The sequence below is a fragment of the Scyliorhinus canicula genome, chromosome 7, assembly GCF_902713615.1.
Source record: "Scyliorhinus canicula chromosome 7, sScyCan1.1, whole genome shotgun sequence".
Lineage (NCBI taxonomy): Eukaryota > Metazoa > Chordata > Chondrichthyes > Carcharhiniformes > Scyliorhinidae > Scyliorhinus > Scyliorhinus canicula.
In genome coordinates this window covers 52,850,713-52,868,734 of record NC_052152.1, presented here as the reverse complement: position 1 = coordinate 52,868,734, position 18,022 = coordinate 52,850,713, and the positions used below count along the sequence as shown (strand labels likewise).

The window sequence follows — 18,022 nt, the reverse complement described above, 5'->3', positions numbered from 1 at the left end:
GTAACGTCATGCTACAATTAAATTAGCATGTTTGTTTTGCTAGAAACAGCACCATATCTGTATCCTGAAATTTGAAACCCGATTTCCAGAAATATTCCTTTTGAATTAGGTATGTGCATACTTGTAGCTCCTTTACCTTGCAGCATTTAAATTGCACCTTGCAAAATAAGTGCACACTGCACTTGGTGGGGTACCAAATTCTCCCACCATCAATGAAGTTCAATGTTACAGTACTAAAAAGTAAATCTTCAGATCAGATTAAACTTAAATTACTTTTGGTTATAATTTGGCAGTAAATGGTGGCATGGTGGCACAGTGCACTGTTGTCTGACAGCATCCAGGGACCTGGGTTCAATTCCGGGTGACTGTGCGGAGTCTGAACGTTCTCCCAGTGTCTGCGAGGGTTTCTTTAGAGTGCTGCGGTTTCCTCCCACAGTCCAATGATGTGCAGGTTAGGTGGATTTCTCAGGATCAATGCGCAGGGATGCAGGGATTGGGCAGAGAAATGTGTTTGGATAGAGTGGTCTTTCAGAGGTTGGCGCAGACCCGATAGGTCAAATATGCTCCTTCTGAACTGTCGGCTTCTATGGATAGTGTTTACAATTACATTGGACAGGCCAGTCCTCCCTGGGATTTATGTGGTGTCACATCATTTATGGAATAACTGGGCAAAATCCTTGCGAGCATACTTTTCTTCCTTCCGTTGCTCATTCGCACACTCCCATTGACCCATTAAAAATGAGACCATTTAAAATTATTTATTTTTCTAATGATCAAAGGAGGACATGTCCCATGTGCAGTGCTAAGAACTAGAGGCTCGGTTTAATTTATTTAAGCGCACAATAATGGGGCGATTCAAACTGGAGCTGCTCAAGAGACCAGCATTCGAGGATCCCGGAGAATTGAAGGGCTGGAAGAGATAACAGGGAAAGGGAGGGGCAAGGTTAAGGAGCGATCTGAAAACAAGGATGAGAATTTTAAAGCCAAGACATTACTTAACTGGGAGCCAGTGCAGGCCAGCGAGCACAGGGATGAGAGTGGAATGGGACTAGGTGAAAGTCAACACACAAGCAGCAAAGTGTTGGATGGTCTGAAGTTCATGTAGAGTAGAATGTGGGAGAAGCGCATTGGGATAGTCCATTTAGAGAGAGCCAAGGCAGGAATGAGGGTTTCAGTACCAGAGGCTGAGGCAAGGGTGAGGTTGGGCAACGTTACACAGGTGGAAATAGATACTCTTTAGTGTTGGAGCAAATATGGGGTCAGAAGCTCATCTTGAGGTCAAATGTGAAACCAAGGTTACAAACAGGCTAGTTTAATCTCAGACTGCTGCCAGGGAGACAGATGAAGTCAGTAGCTAGGGAACAGAGTTTTGAGCAGGGATTGAAGACAATAGCTTCAACCTTACAAGTATTTAAATAGGGGGAATTTCTGCTCATCCAGGACTAGATGCTGGATAAGCAATCTGATCATTTAGCAGCAGTGGAGAAGTTGAGAGAAGTGGTGGAAAGGTAAAGCTGGGTGTTGTCAACGTACATGTGGAAACAAATGCTGTGCCTTCAGGTTATTTTGCTGGGGTGGGGGACATGTACATCAGAAACATGTGGGGGTTACTGATCGATCCTTGTGGAGACCAGGAGGTAACCATGCAGGAGTAAGAATGGAAGTCTTCGCAAGTGATACTTTGGCTTAAAATTGTTACCTCTTGTCCTGGTAGTTATTGCTTAGAAATTACAGCATAGGAACATGCTATTTATCCAAACTGGTTTGTGCCAGTGTTTAAGTTTATCACTCCTCAGATTTAGTTCACAGCTTTACCTATCAGGATAATGTTTTATTCCTCTCTGTGATAACATGTTACAAACACGCCAAAGGCCCTTATGGCTGTCAGCATTCTGGAGTAGCATCTCCCAGGAGAATCCAGCGCTGAGTAAAACATAGAACATAGAACAGTACAGCACAGAACAGGCCCTTCGGCCCTCAATGTTGTGCCGAGCCATGATCACCCCACTCAAACCCACGTATCCACCCTATACCCGTAACCCAACAACCCCCCCCCCTTAACCTTACTTTTATTAGGACACTACGGGCAATTTAGCATGGCCAATCCACCTAACCCGCACATCTTTGGACTGTGGGAGGAAACCGGAGCACCCGGAGGAAACCCACGCACACAGGGGGAGAACGTGCAGACTCCGCACAGACAGTGACCCAGTGGGGAATTGAACCCGAGACCCTGGCGCTGTGAAGCCACAGTGCTAATCACTTATGCTAACCAGTGTCAGTTAGATCCCAGCTGAGAAAAACAACAGAGTCAACCTGCTGATGGTTATATGCATAACTTTGTAGTAAAACCACTGGCATTATCTTAAAAGGAAATGATTTGTGAATTGTTGCAAAAATATCTGTATTCCCTCAAGGATTTGGAGTTCTACAAATAAATATTTTATTTGAAAAATCTTACCTGGTGGTTCAATGCAACTTTGTACAAGAAAAGGGTCACTCTGATTTCTGTTTCCGGTTTGTTTCACAACACAGATAAATTCTTCAGTATAATTTCTAGGGTTGAGTATTGTTAAATGCTTGTTCTCATTAGACAACATGGTGGTCTCTTTTGAGATTACATCAGATTTTTGATAATTCCATGTAGTATCATAGGAACCAGTGTGATTTAGTTCACAGCTGAGAAAAACAACGGAGTCATTTCCAATGCAGACAATTTCCGGACGTGCAAGCGGTTCTACAATTTAAAAGAAATGTGAACAAAAGTATTCAAACTTTTGAGTAAACTATCATTCTCTAAAATCAATGGTAAATTGTCTTGATAACTCTCAGGTATATAACATGTTCCAGGAACTGCACACTTCGTCAGGATAACACCCAAAAAGTGTTCTCTCCACAGTCATACTCTATACCTTGATATACTGACCTGCAGAAAGGATACTGTTGCACAAATTTCTTTTGTAGAAGTTCAGTTGAATGAGCTGAACATGGTTATAGGGAGCACAATACGGAAACTTGCTAAAGACACAGTAGGAGGAGGTTGATTGGTCATGTGCACCGAGGCACAGTGAAAAGTATTTTTCTGCGGCCAAGGGAACGTACACCATAGACAAAAAGAATAATCAACAAATGACATCGACAAATAGTGAGTGGTTACAGTGCAGAACAAGGGTCAAACAAAGCAAATATATGAGTAAGAGCAGCATAGGGTGTCGTGGATAGTGTTCTTACAGGGAACAGATCAGTCCGGGGGAGAGTCATCGAGGAGTCTAGTAGCTGTGGGGAAGAAGCTGTTCCATGTCTGGATGTGTGAGTCTTCAGACTTCTGCCTGATGGAAGGGTCTGGAAGAGGGCAAAGCCTGGGTGTGAGGGATCTCTGACAATGCGGTCTGCCTTCCTGAGCCATCAGGAGGTGCATACAGAATCAATGGGAGGTTGGCAAGTTTGTGTGATGTGTTGGGCTGAGTTCACCAAAAAGAGTCAACAGCAAAATGACAGACAGGTGGCGGAGTATGGGAGAAAATGATTTGGAAGGAGAAAGCTCAGAATTGGCATATATACTGAAAAGGTTCTGAAGAGAGAATGTTAATATTATGTAATAGATTTGAGTTACTGGGGACTGGATTTTTGAAGGGCCATGAGTCTGGGTCTAGCCTGGACAGGAATTCAAATTTGCAATTCTCAAGCCTCTGGGGCAGTTTGCAATTCTCAAAGAGCAGGAGGGGAGAGAGAGGAAAACATGGTCACTGTGAATTAATAGCCCCAAGTTCCTTTCGGAGTTTGTTATGGGTCCAGTCCATTCAGCACTACATTTTAAATACATCTTTGGACAAGGTTTTTACTGCTGGGCCCAAGTAAGTACCTGCCTATTTATTCAAAACGTGTGGGGCCAACTAATGCGGGCAGCGGATCTGCTTCTAACCTTGTCCTCCATGGCTGTTTTCTTCAAAGTTTGATCTTCTAGCCATCCAATTAATTTCCTGCTCTAATCAGTAAAGCTGCTACACTCCCATCAAAGCTACTATCTGCCTTTTCTGGTGATGCCAGGCAGGCAGCTCCTGCCTCTTGGTGGTTCTTGGCACCACAAATTGGGTGCTGTGCTTACCCCTATCCAATTAGACAATTTGCATTTGAAAATAGCATCACCAGAGTTAAACAGCTGAGGCACATGGTCAGGAGATGGAATTTATCCTGGTGTTGGGCTCCTGACCCAGTCTTGAAAATCCAGCCCTAGGGCCAATTCCATTGGAGCACAATTTCACAGAGGTGTTTTTGAATGAGTCATAAACATAATGGGCAGGATTCTCTGTCCCGCCAACTGGCGAATGGGATTTCCTATTGACCTGATAGTTCTCACGAGCAAGGAGCATAAAATACAAGAGAAAAGAACAACAATAAATTGGTACAAGGCAATGGTTAGGTCACAGTTAGAATAGCATGTTCAGTTCGTGTGCCCTACTATACAAATGTCAATAACATTATAAAGACGATACACTTTGAATTAATCGAGATAGAGATAGATGGGTAACTATTCTGAAGGAGCAACGGCACGGTGGCACAGCGGTTACCATGGAGGGCCTGGGTTTGATCCCGGGTCACTGTCCTTGTGGAATTTGCACATTCTCCCCGTGTTTGTGTGGGTCTCACCCCCACAACCCAAAGGATGAGCAGGGTAGGCGGATTGGCCACGCTAAATTGCCCCTCAATTGGAAAAAAATAATTGGGTACTCTATTATGGAGGAGAGACTAGAGCTACTGGAATTCTTTTACTGGGGCAGGGAAGGATCAGACTGAATTTCACAGAGGTATTCAGTGTCATGAAAGATTTTGATAGTGTAAACATGGAAAGACTATTCCCTCTGTTTGGGGGCATCAAGTAATGAAAGGCCAACAATTCCCCTGTCACTAGAAGAATTCTGGGGGCCATGGTGACTGATTGGACAGTTCACAGTAGTGCGAGAAATTTTAAACGGCTCATTTAATTGAATTCAAGGAATAAGGAGATATTTATATAGCATACGAAATTTAGGGGCCTGCATCAGTTATTTTCAGATGTAACAGTGATGGTCACACACTCAGATGTCTGAGCATCTTATATTCGGAGGAGTAGCAAGTCTTTCTTTGAGATCTAAGCTGGGTGCTTGTACATTTATGAGATGGAGTAAGAGATAAACCATCATAAAACAGATTACTCACCAATCACTATTAGGTTGATACTTATTTGAACGATTTGCCCATCAGACTGTGTGAACTCCAGTAGGTAATGGCCAGTATAATTCTTCTCCAATCTCTGTATATAAACTCTATTGTTTTTGATTTGGAGCTCAAATTTTTCCAAAAATGGTTCAAAATATGTCGTATTTTTCCCTTGTTCCCATTCAAATACCTTGTTGCCTTCACGCTTGCACGCAATTTCAATAGTAGCATCGGGCTTTGAGAAATTTATAGATACAGTATTGTGCAATAATCCAGAGATAGTTTCTGTTGAGGTTGAGTTGCACGTCACAACTGGAGGAAGAGAAAAATGTGAAATATTAGTTTTTTTTAACAATAAAACAACTTTCTGGAAACATAAGCGTGACCATATTAGTTGGCACCTGGAAGCTATCATATAAAACAGCAACAAATTTGAAGTTATTAATCAATGCCTGCAAAGACATTCACAGATTATGCACATTGATAAGAGAGAAAAGGCTCATGTCACCATGTAATGTTCACATTTAACAAATAAAAGTTCCAGCTCATTAATTAGTTCCAAGACCCAGGCAATCCCAAAATAACGCACTTGTTCAAACTTGAGCACCGGCTGGGATTGGGCTAAACTGGCACACCACAAAAAATATTGAATTTACAAGCTGGATTTAAATTTTCATGTCTACCATAAATAGTAAGCATGCATTTAGAAAGAGAATCGTATCCCAGCTTCCCCCTGGTCTAAAATTGCTGCTTTATCTCTGTATATTCCTCAGACATGGTCTATAAGGCAGACAGGACTATCACTATTATGAAGACTTCCATTTATATTGTCCCTTCAAGCATTTCATGAGACACAAGGGAAACAAAGTTTGACACAAAGGTGGAGATATTAGGAGGGATGATCAGAAACTTGGTCAATGAGGGGAGATTTTAATGAGGATCTTTACCTTTGATTTTGAATCCTCCATAAACTCATCTTCACCGCTCTCCTTCCTGTTGTTCCTTAAAACTAACCTGCTAAGCCAAGAATTTGGTCACCTATCCTAATATGTCCTAGACGCTTGTGTCAAATATTATTTCATAGAATCTTAGAATTTACAGTGCAGAAGGAGGCTATTCAGCCCATCAAGTCTGCGCTGGCCCTTGGAAAGAGTACCCCACCGAAGCTCACACCTCCAAGGCATCCCCTTAACCCAGTCACCCCACCTAACCTTTTTTTTGGACACTTGGGGCCCTAATTACTGTGAAGAGTTCCTGAGGTTTGTGAAAGGTGCCATATAAACTTGCATCTTTTTTTACACGAGGCTCCCACTATTTGTGGAACAGGTAGGCTTGGAAAATGTGAGAATGTTTATTTTTGTTGATTACGCACTATTATAATCAATATTTAGGTCAGTTAGAATGAAGAACTGGAGCATCTGAAACAAAGGGAACTATCAGGGAAGAAAAAAATATCAGTGATTCAAAACAACAATTGTGTTCTGATGACAAGCACAAAAAAATCAACTCCAAAGCCGAGTGCTTTTACTTCACTGGGCACGGTAGCACAGTGGTTAGCAATGTTGGTTCACAGCACCAGGGTCCCAGGTTCAACACCCGGCTTGGGTCACTGTCTGTGCAGAGTTTGCACTTTCTCCCTGTGACTGCGTGGGTTTCTTCCGGGTGCTCCGGTTTCCTCCCACAAGTCCTGAAAGACGTGCTGTTAGGTAATTTGGACATTCTGAATTCTCCCTCTGTGTACCCAAACAGGCGTCGGAATGTGGCGACTAGAAGCTTTTCACAGTAACTTTATTGTGGTGTTAATGTAAGTCTACTTGTGACAATAAAGATTATTATTATGACACACAGACGGCTGATTTGCAACATCTGAAGAAATCTTTATTCCAGCTGCAAACTTGAAAATGATCAAGATTCCCCATGACCTCAAAATCAAATCTCACAGATGGCACCGTGAAGATGATTTTAGGTTAACAGGAAATAGAGAAATGACAGTGACACAGGTGGCTTAATCACTTACTAACCCACAGACATGTAAATCAAAAATCCGTTAGGGAGAGGGACATGCCGAAAGCATTTACTTTTGAAGCACAACTTTATCAAGTTTTGTAACAGATAAGGAAATCAAACGGCAATAAGAAGATTATTATAGAAATATTCCAGATATTGATGGCAAATTGTTGGGAGTTCAATTTGCCTCGATTAGAACAGAAGACAACAGGATGTTATAATCTTCAAATCATTTTAGTTTTAAAATGCAATTACTTTCTCACATATGAGGGCCTACATATCAGCACTAACCAACAAATTATACTACTTACATATCAGTGGTCCAGTACATTACAGAGACAGAGGGGATTGAGGTACAGAGATAAAGATACAATTATACATGGCTGTGGTGAGAACACTGTGCAGTTTCAGTCTCAAATTTAAAGGAAGGATATGCTTGCATTGGAAGAAGTACAGCAACAGTTCGCAAAGTTTGTCCTCGAGATGAAGGGCTTGTCCTGAGGAGAGGCTGAGTAATTGGGTATATATTCTCTGGAGTTTTGAAGAATGAGAAGTAATCGTATTAAACGTACAAGGTTCTGAAGGGGCATGATAAGGTCGACACAAAGATTGCTTCCCCTGGTTGGGGAATCTAAAAAAGTGGGAGCACATTCTCAAAATAAGGGGCGAATCATTTACAACAGCAAAGGGAAAACTTCTTCACTCAAAGGGTTGCAAATCTTTGGAATTCACTACCCCAGAGGGTTGTGAGTGCTCCACTGTTGAATATATTTAATGCTGGGGTGGGCAGGTTTGTGGCCTCAATGGGAATCAAAGGATATGGGGAGCAGGTGAGAATGTGGAATTGAAGTTCAAGATCAGCCATGATCGTATTGAATGGCAGAGCAGGCTCGAGAGGCTCCTGTTTCTTGTGTTTTAGAAGGGTGTTTGTCCTATCCTCTGTACAATGTAAAACTCAGAGAATTGGAGATTTGCTTCAGGTCTCAAATGCATCAGTGCTTCAAGTGTCCCCAAAACACATGTAACAGTTTGCATTTTGCCTCCTCTGTATACAAAATGCTCAGATGTACATTGAAAGATGTTTGCTTGTCTCAACCCTCAAAGCAGTGGAAAAAACCCCTTTTACTCAAAAGGCACCCTTTTTCACATGTCACCAAATTAATTAATGCATGAGTAACAGGGCTGGAACGTTCACACTAGAGATAACAATGTTGTGGTATGAAATTTCCCAAAAACTCCCCCGAGGACTCAGTAACAACGCACATGCATTGAGAATAGCAACGATACATCTGAATGGTGGGTGGAGGGGGAAGGGGAAACAGTCAGAGAATCAGAGCTAATGCTGATCTTGGCCATGTGCACATCAACCAAAACGAAAGCACCTCTAAAACAAATGGCAGGGACCAACTGTAATCTAAGCTGGTATAAAAAAAGGGTTCTTATAACTAGGACCTGGTATTGCTGGAAGCCACACCTACAGATTATTCAAATAAACAGTATTCACAACACTGACATCTTGTTTCATCTCAAAGATTACCTTTAGATACCATATTGTCTCCATCCTAATGGCCATTCCATTTTACCTTTGCAATATTTCTGTGTGTCTCTAAAATATTCTGATATGTCTTTGTCACTATCAGACTCAAGTATTCTAATATTCTCCATTCTGGATGTTAGGGATGACCCATAGTGCTGTTAGGAAGTGGGTTCTAGGATTTTGACCCAGCGACAGTGAAGAAATGGTGATATAGTTCTAAAACAGGATGGTCGTGGCTTAGAGGAGAATTTGCAGGTGGCCGTATATGCTTGCATGTGCTACCCTTATTGTTCTGGGTGGCTGAGGCTGCGTGTTTGGGAGGTTCTGTTGAAGGAGCCTTGGCGAGTTGCTGCAGTGCATTTTGCAGGTGGTATATAATCTGCCACTGTGTGTCAGCGAAGGAGGGAGTGAATGCTTAAGTGGTGGATGGGGTGCCAATCAATCGGACTGCTTTGTCCTGATTGGAAAAGTTCTTAAGTTCTTCAAACCCATTATTGAAAGCAAAGGTGGGTGGAGGGTCTAGGCATGAGGGAACAATAGAATTTCAGGAATGTTACTGGACTAATAATCCAAAGACCTGGACTAATGTCCTGGAGATAAGAGCCCAAATTTCACCCGCAAGAGTTCAGGAGAGAGCATGCCAGGCATCCATTTAATCTGGTGAAGCTACAAAGAACAATATGTATATTAAACAGTGGAAGCATGCTGCAGACAGAGATAAGCGATTCCACAGCCAAAGAATTAGATCAAAGTTCTGTAGTTCTGACAAATCCAATCATAAATGGTTGTGGATAAGTAAACAACAAGAAAAGGTGGGTTCACAATCTTCCCCATCCTCATTGATGGCGGGGCCCAGTGCAGAAGACACCGCTGAACTATTGGTAACCAACTTTTACTAGCAGTGTCTTGTGGATAATCTAACAAAGTCTTTTGGCAGAGGCTCCCGACAGATTTCTTTAAGTTAGACGAATAGTCAGGCAGCAATTGGGAACGTATTGTGCAGAGAACAGGTCATGCGCAAGCAACATTCTTTTAAGACACACACATGCATGGCCACACATCAATCTTAAAAAGGAATGCACATTGCAACAGGCTGACAAAGGATAGCAAACAGTAGTTACCTATCCACAAAATATTGGGCAAATCTTATTTGGTCAATTAGTAGAATTGAAGTCAATGGTAATCGGGGATAAACTATCCACTGGCCTGAGTCGTACTAGCACAAAAGAAGGTTGTGATTGTTAAATGGTATGTTAGTTTCATTGCTGAGTAGGACAGACAAAGGGTGTTGTTTAATTCATCAGAGCAGAGACGTCTGGGACATTGGGTTAATAGGCAGACATTATGTAACGCTGCATTCGGTAAATAAACAAACTATTAAGAAAAGGATTTACATACAGTTTCATACTTCTCCATCCGGCTCGGGACCAGATGGGACCCGTTTATCAGTGGTTGTTTGGAGGACATCAACCCAGCCTCTGGACATTGCTACAAGAATTCCTCAGGGTAGTGTCTGAGGCCCAACCATCTTCAGCTCTTGGCCTTCTCTCAATCACAAGATCAGAAGTGGGGATGTTCACCAATGATTGCACAGAGTTCAGTACTATTCAGAACTCAGATAATGAAGATATCCAACCTGCATACTGCAGATTCTGAACAAACAGCAAGCTTGTAGCAAGTAATATTCATGCCACATAAGTGCCAGGCCACAATCATCTCCAACAAGAGAAAATTTAACCATCTCCCCTTAACATTGAACACATTACCATCGATGAATCCTCAACCATCAAATCCTGCAGGTTATCATTGAGTAGGAACTCTAGCCATATAAACACTTTGGCTACAAGAGCAGGTCAGAGGCTGGGAATTCTGCATTATGTAACTCACCTCCTGACTCCCCAAATCCTGTCTTTCTACAAGGCACAAGTCAGGAGTGTGATGGTTTATTCTCCACTTGTCTGGATGAGAACAGCTCCAGCAGCACTCAAATGCAACATAATTCAGCACTCCACTGCATTTTTACCCCACTCACCACCTTAAGCATTCATTCCCTCCACCACTGACACACCACCATGTACAAGCTGCACTGCAACCTGCAAAGACTACTTCAACTTAATTTCCAAACCTACAACTGAAAACCTAGAAGTACAAAGGCAGCCGTCAGATGGATCACCACCACCCACAAGTTCCCCTGCAAGTCCTATTGATGTCCCTTCACAGGACCAAAATGCTGGTGTACTTATATCACTTGTGCTGCAGCACTGCATGAAGGGGTCTTACCTGCACCTTCTGTTGGGCAATAAGGAATGATGCCCACACTCCAAGAATGAATGGAAAAAACACAATCTATTCAGACACTGATTCACTATCTCGGATGATACATTAACCCGAGGCCTCAGATGCCCTCTGGACAATTATTCCCCCCCCCCCCCCCCCCCCCCCCTCCCATGTCTTTCCAGTGTTCAGGCCAACGGTTATACTGAACAAACATCATTAAACTGTTTAAATTTGTTTAAACTGGATTGTCTGGACTGCCTTAAGGCCACCTCTTTGTGGCTGTTCTACAAGCTGGAAGTATTTTAAATGCTAAGATTTTTCTCCGCTGTGATTCATTTGTGTTGCTTATTGTATTAGGTAGCCCAAAAGTGGTTCCAAAGGAGCAACTCCTGCATTATCCAAGCATTTTGTTCTTTTAACATTACATACTGAATAAAATTACCTGCCTGACCTCCTGAATACTTCCAGAATTTCATTTTTATTTTGGACCAAATTAAATGACTGCTATTCACACAAACCCAAGACACCTTTTCCCTACTCAGCAGGCCTGGCAGCATCTGTACAGAGAAAATTGAGTTAATATTTTGAGTCCATATGACTCTTTTTCTTCTGAAGAGTCACCATATGGACTCGAAACATTATTAACTGTTTCTTTCTTCACAGAAAATAATTAGGCACTTTAAATTTAAAAAAATAATAATTTAGTGCACCTCAATTAAGTCATCTATTCAATCATTTAAAAAAAAAATTTTATTCAAGGTTTTTTCAACAAAATATAAATATACAAAATATCAAAATAACAACCAAAGATAATAATGATTCTTATTAGTGTCACAAGTAGGCTTACATTAACACTGCAATGAAGTTACTGTGAAAGTCGCCACACTCTGGCGTCTGTTTGGGTACACTGAGGGAGCATTCAGAATGTCCGATTCACCTAACAAGTACGTCTTTCAGGACTTGTGGAGGAAACTGGAGCGCCCGGAGGAAACCCACGCAGGCATGGGGAAAACGTGCAGGCTCTGCACAGACAGTGACCCAAGCCAGGAATAGAACCCGGGTCCCTGGCGCTGCAAAGCAACAGTGGTAACCATGTCACCCGATCATCAAAAGACCATCACATCAACCTAACCAATAATACCAACACTCCAGCCATCTGACACCGCCACGTCCAGCCATCTCCATTTATAAACCCTCCTTACTCCCCCACAAAAGTCTCCCACCCCCACTCATTGACCCCTCAATCCTCCTTGAAGAAATCGATGAACGGTTTCCACCTCTGAGTGAACCCTTCTACCAACGCCTGCAGAGCAAACTTGATCTTCTCTAACCGCAGGAATTCTGCCAGGTCGTTCACCCACACCCCTTCCTCTGGCGGCTCCAAATCCCTCCAGCGTAACAATATCCATCTCCGGGCTAGCAGGGAGGCAAAGGCCAACACATCGGCCTCTCTCCCTTCTGTACTCCCGGGTCTTCTGACCCAGTACGTACTCCCGGGTCTTCCGACCCTCTAACTTTTGGCATCTCCAGACACGAGGCCACCCTCACCCCAGAAACTCAGACATAACATCCGAAAACGCCCACAAGAACCCCCTCAATCTTGGACATGCCCAAAACATGTCTACGGATAAAAGCAAAGAATTGTTTAAAATAATAATTTTGGCAGTGAGCTGTGCCACAGAATCAAAGATCTAGGTAAAGTTAAGGGGCACGATTCTTCGCTCTCGCGCGGCATCGGGAAGGCCGTTGTGAACTCGGCCGAGTTTCACGACGGCGCGGAGGCCGCTCCTCGCATCCTATTCACCCCCACCACCCCCGGGGGCTAGGAGTGGCATGCCGTAACTCTCGGCCACCGGGCCTTGAGAATGACGCGGCCGGCGCACCTAATGACGTCAGCCGCGCATGCGCAGGTTGGCCAGCTCCAACCCGCGCATGCGCGGTTGCCGTCTTCCCCTCCGCTGCCCTGCAAGACGTGGCGGCTTGATCTTGTGGGGCGGCGGAGGGGAAAGAGTGCGTCCCTTGGAGACGCCGGCCTGACGATTGGTGGGCACCGATCGCGGGCCAGTCCCCTCCCGAGCACGGCCGTGGTGCTCACTCCCTGCTCCGCCCCCCACAAGCCACAAACGAGCCTTTGGCGCCATGTTCACGACGGCAGCGACCAGGTGTGGTTGCCGCCGGCGTGAACAGGTCGGGAACGTCGGGCCGGAGAATCGCCAGTCACCATGAAAAACGGCGAGCGGCGATTCTCCAAGGCGGGGGGGGGGGGGGGGGTGTGTGTGTGTGTGTGTGTGTGGGAGAATCGCGGGGGGGGTGCCAGGGCGGTGTGTCGTGATTCACCCGGCCCTCCCGCGATTCTCCCACCCGGCGTGGGGAGCAGAGAATCGTGCCCAAGATGTCAAAATAATTTCAATACTGGCAATTTTCTTTGCTGCAGTTCTTATCTACAAAACTGTAACTAAAAAGCATGGACAGTAAAAGGTTTTATGTTATCCAACAAAAAGGGTGTTTTTTTTAAAGTCAGGCTAGAAGGATGTGGAGGCTTTAGAGAGGGTGCAGAAGAGATTTAACAGGATGTTGCCTGGTATGGAGGGCATTAGCTATGAGGAGCGGTTGAATAAATTCGGTTTGTTCTCACTGGAATGACAGAGGTTGAGGGGCCATCTGATTGGGGCCTAAAAAATTATGGGGGCATAGACAGAGTGGATAGTCAGGCTTTTTCCCAAGGTAGAGGGGTCAATTACTAAGGGGCAAGGTTTAGAGATACGAGACAAGTTTTTTTTTACACAGAGGGTAGTGGGTGCCTGGAACTCGCTGCCGGAGGAGGTGGTGGAAGCAGGGACGATTGTGACATTTATGGGGCATGAATAGAGGGATACCGTCCCAGGAAGTGCAGTTTAGACGGGCAGCATGGTCAGCACAGGCTTGGAGGGCCAAAGGGCCTGTTCCTGTGCTGTACTTTTATTTCTTCTAGATGCTAAGGAAGCCCGAACAGAAAGAGGAGTCAGGGCAGAGAGAGAGAGTGCGAGAAATGGAACTGTGGCCCATCAAAGAGCTTTAACAAATTTCTGACTGACTAAAACGTCTATTGAAAGCACTGTGCTTGGAGCAGGAGGAAAGCACACGAGCAGAACTGGATGTGGAGCCACCGGTTTGTGCAGAAAGCAGGGGCTGGGCAGAGGAGGCCCTGGCGGGCGGGAGTGAGGGAGCGGGTTAACCGCCAGCCTCAGCTGCCGAGACCGCAGCTTTTCTCACTCGGGTCCAGGGCCTGAGGAGGAAGCGATCCCCGGTTGCACCGACTTACCGAAAGTGAGGCAGAAGAGAAGGTGATTGAGGGCAGCGGCACTCTCCAGTCTCATGGTCCACTTGTCAGTCAGAGCCCCGGGATGGAGCAGCCTGTCAATCCGGGGGGGAGGGGGGAGGAACGCCGCCCAATCGGTCCAACAGAAAGCGAAACCCACAGCAATTATTACGTTTTTTAATATATATATTTTTTAAAAGCAGAGTGTGTCCGGCGGTGTTAATGGCTATAGATTGCTAGCACAGCAGCCGACCGTTCACCTCCAGGAGACCTCGCCCTTCCAGTCCGAGGGCCTCCTCCCTTTCCTCTTCCTGCCATGTCTCTCCTCCTCTGCACATCTCCATAACACCGAGGTAAACACTGGTAAAGCTGCCTTCCCTTAAACCACTTCAATAACACTTTCCTTTTACGCACACCATCTGAGGCGTTTTTGAGCTGGAGTCTACACCCCACCCCCCTATTATTAGGGTCTATGCCCCCCCCCCCCCCCCAATGCGCTGGGGTCTATGCCCAGATGCCCCCCATGACTGGGGTCTATGCTCCAATGTCACCCCCGTGAGCTGGGGTCTATGCCCCCCCCCCCCCCCATGAGCTGGGGTCTGTGCCCTGAGGCTCCCCCATGACGGATCTATGCGCGCCATGTCTGGGGTCTATGCCCCCCATGAGCTGGGGTCTGTGTCCTGATGCACCCCCCCCCCCCCAATGAGCTGGGGCCTATGCCCTGATGCCACCTGCATGACTGGGGTCTATACCCCCCTATTTGAGCTGGGGTCTGCCCCAATGCCACCCCTGTGAGCTGGGGTCTATGCCCCCATGTCTGGGGTCTATGCCCCCCAACGAGCTGGGTACTATGCCTTGATGCACCCCTCCAATGAGCTGGGGTCTATGCCCTGATGCCACCTGCTTAACTGGGGTCTATGCCCCCCCCACGACTGGGGTCTATGATCTGATGCCTCCCCCATGAGCTGGTGTCTATGCCCCGATGCCTCCCCCCATTACTGAGGCTTGTGCCTGATGCCATCCCCCCATGAGCTGGGGTCTATGCCCAGATTCCTCCCCCATGAACTGGGGTTTATGTCCCGATGCCCCCCCCCCCCCCATGACTATTGTCTATGCCCCCCTCCCCCTGATGAGCTGGGGATGTGCTCCCCCGCCATGAGCTGGGTTCTCTGCCTGCCTCCACCCCCCCCCCCCCCCCCCTCATGAGCTGGGGTCTGTGCTACCCCCTGCCCCCCTCCCCCCGATCAGTGGTGTTCCGTTGGCCCCCCACCAATGAACTGAGATCTGTGCCCCCCCCCCCCTGCCATGAGCACATCAATTATGCGGTTGCACACTTGCAGATTTCTTTTTGGTGATCTCCATCTTGTGGATCTTCACTCCAGCTCCTATCTGTGAAACCTCTTTTGCTGCTAGCTCCATTGATGTGGCAATTCTACAGCTGATTTAAGAAATAAGTCGCTTACAGTAAGCAGTTTCCTCTAAATAGCTTTGATGCGGAATCCACATACCAGCCTATAACAAAGGGTGTCATCTCGTGTTGCACCAAACTTGCTGTATTTTGCTAACCTTCTTAAGGTCGCCACAAATTGTAAGATGCTTTCACCTTCCTGACTACCGCGGTGGAATCGAAACCTTTAAAACCTTAAGACATAGAAGCGGAATTAGGTCATTCAGCCCAACAAATCTGCTCTGCTATTCAATCATGGTTGATATATCTCTTGTCTCATTCTCCTGCCTTCTCCCCATAACCCTGATCCCCTTATTGATCAAGAGTTTATCTATCTCTGTCTTAAAGACACTCAGTGATTAGACTTCCACAGCCTCTGTGGCAAAGAGTTCCACAGATTCGCCACCCTCTGGCTGACGAAATTCCTCCTCATCTCAGTTTTAAAGGATCGTCCCTTCAGTTTGAGGCTGTCCCCTCACATTCTAGATTTTCCTACTGGTGGAAACATCCTCTCCACGTCCACTCTATCTAGGCCTCTCAGTATCTTGTAAATTTCAATAAGATCCTCCCTCATCTTTCTAAACTCCGATGAGTACAGACCCAGAGTACGCAACCGCTCCTCATATGACAAACTTTTCAATCCAGGGATCATTCTTGTGAACCTCGTCTGGACCCTTTCCTTCCTTAGATACGGGGCCCAAAACTGTGCACAATACTCCAAATGGGGTCTGACCAGAGCCTTATACAGGCTCAGAAGTACATCCCTGCACTTGCATTCTAAGCCCTCTAAACATGAATGCTAACATTGCATTTGCCTTCCTAACTGCTGACTGAACCTGCACGTTAATCTTTTAAAAAATAAATTTAGAGTACCCAATTAATTTTTTCCAATTAAGGGGCAATTTAGCGTGGCCAATCCACCTAGCCTGCACATCTTTGGGTTGTGGGGGCGAAACCCACACAAATACGGGGAGAATGTGCAAACTCCACACAGACAGTGACCCAGAGCCGGGATCGAACCTGGGACCTCAGCGCCGTGAGGCAGCAGGGCTAATCCACTGCGCCACCATGCTGCCCCTGCACGTTAATCTTAAGAGAATCTTGAACTAAGACTCCTAAGTCCCTTTGTGCTTCTGATTTCCTAAGCCTTTTCCCATTAGAAAATAGTCTATGCCTCCATTCTTCCTACCAATGTGCATAACCTCACACCTATCCACATGGTATTCCATCTGTCACTTCTTTGCCCACTCTTCTAGCCTGCCCAAGTCATTCTGCAGCCAACTGCTCCTCAATTCTACCTGTCCCTCTACATATCTTTGTATCATCTGCTAACTTCAGTAACAGTGCCTTCAGTTCCTTCTTCCTGATCATTAATGTAAATTGTGAAAAGTTGTGGTCCCAACACCAACCCCTGAGGTACACCACTAGTCACCTGCTGCCATCCTGAAAAATACTCTTTTATCCCCACTCCCTGCCTTCTGCCAGTCAGCCAACCTCAATCCATGCCAGGATCTTACCCTTAACACCATGGGCTCTTAACATATTTAACAGTCGCCTATGCAGCACCTTTTCAAAGGCCTTCTGGAAATCTAAGCAAATCACGTCCACTGGTTGTCCTTTGTCTAACTTCTTTGTTACCTCCTCCAGGAACTCAAACAGATTTTTCAGACATGACCTCCCCTTGAAGAAGCCGTGCTGACGCAGTCCTATTTTACCATGCACTTCCAAATACTCCGCAATCTCATCTTTAATAATGGACTCTAAAATCTTACCAATGACTGAAGTCAGGCTAACCGGCCTATAATATTCAGTCTTCTGCCTCCCTCCCTTCTTAAACAGTAGTGTTACATTAGCCACTTTCAGTCCTCTGGGACCCTCCCTGCCTCCAGTGATTCCTGAAAGATCACCACCATTGCCTCCACAATCTCCCCAGCTATGTCTTTTAGAACCCTGGGGTGTAGTCCATCCGGTACAGGTGATTTATGGACCTTCAGACCTTTCCGTTTCCTCAGAAACTTCTCCTTTGTGATGGCTATTACACTTACCTGTACAGCCCCCTGATTCTCTGGAGCTCTGGCATCCCACTGGTGTCTTCCACCATGAAGACTGTTGCAACGTAACTATTCAGTTCCTCTGCCATTTCTTTGTTTTCTATTATTACTTCTCCAGCCACATTTTCCAGTGGTCCAACGTCTATTTTTGCCTCTCTCTTACCATTTATATATTGAAAACAAAAACTCTCCCTATCTTCTTTTATATT

The 18,022-nt window shown here is 45.4% G+C and overlaps 1 protein-coding gene across 2 annotated transcripts in view; it reads right to left on the bottom strand.

Annotated features, from left to right (window-relative positions):
- LOC119968968 overlaps nt 1–14,537 on the bottom strand; it is a 67,799-nt gene extending 53,262 nt beyond the window's left edge. For both annotated transcript variants that reach the window (XM_038802024.1, XM_038802026.1), the window contains exons 1-3: nt 14,319–14,537; nt 5,197–5,508; nt 2,462–2,737 (exon numbers count right to left, since the gene is read on the bottom strand). In XM_038802024.1, coding sequence (XP_038657952.1) covers nt 2,462–2,737; nt 5,197–5,508; nt 14,319–14,373 — 643 coding nt within the window. In that variant the 5' untranslated portion in view covers nt 14,374–14,537. The remainder of the gene's footprint in view (nt 1–2,461; nt 2,738–5,196; nt 5,509–14,318) is intronic.
- Nucleotides 14,538–18,022: the final 3,485 nt, after the last annotated feature.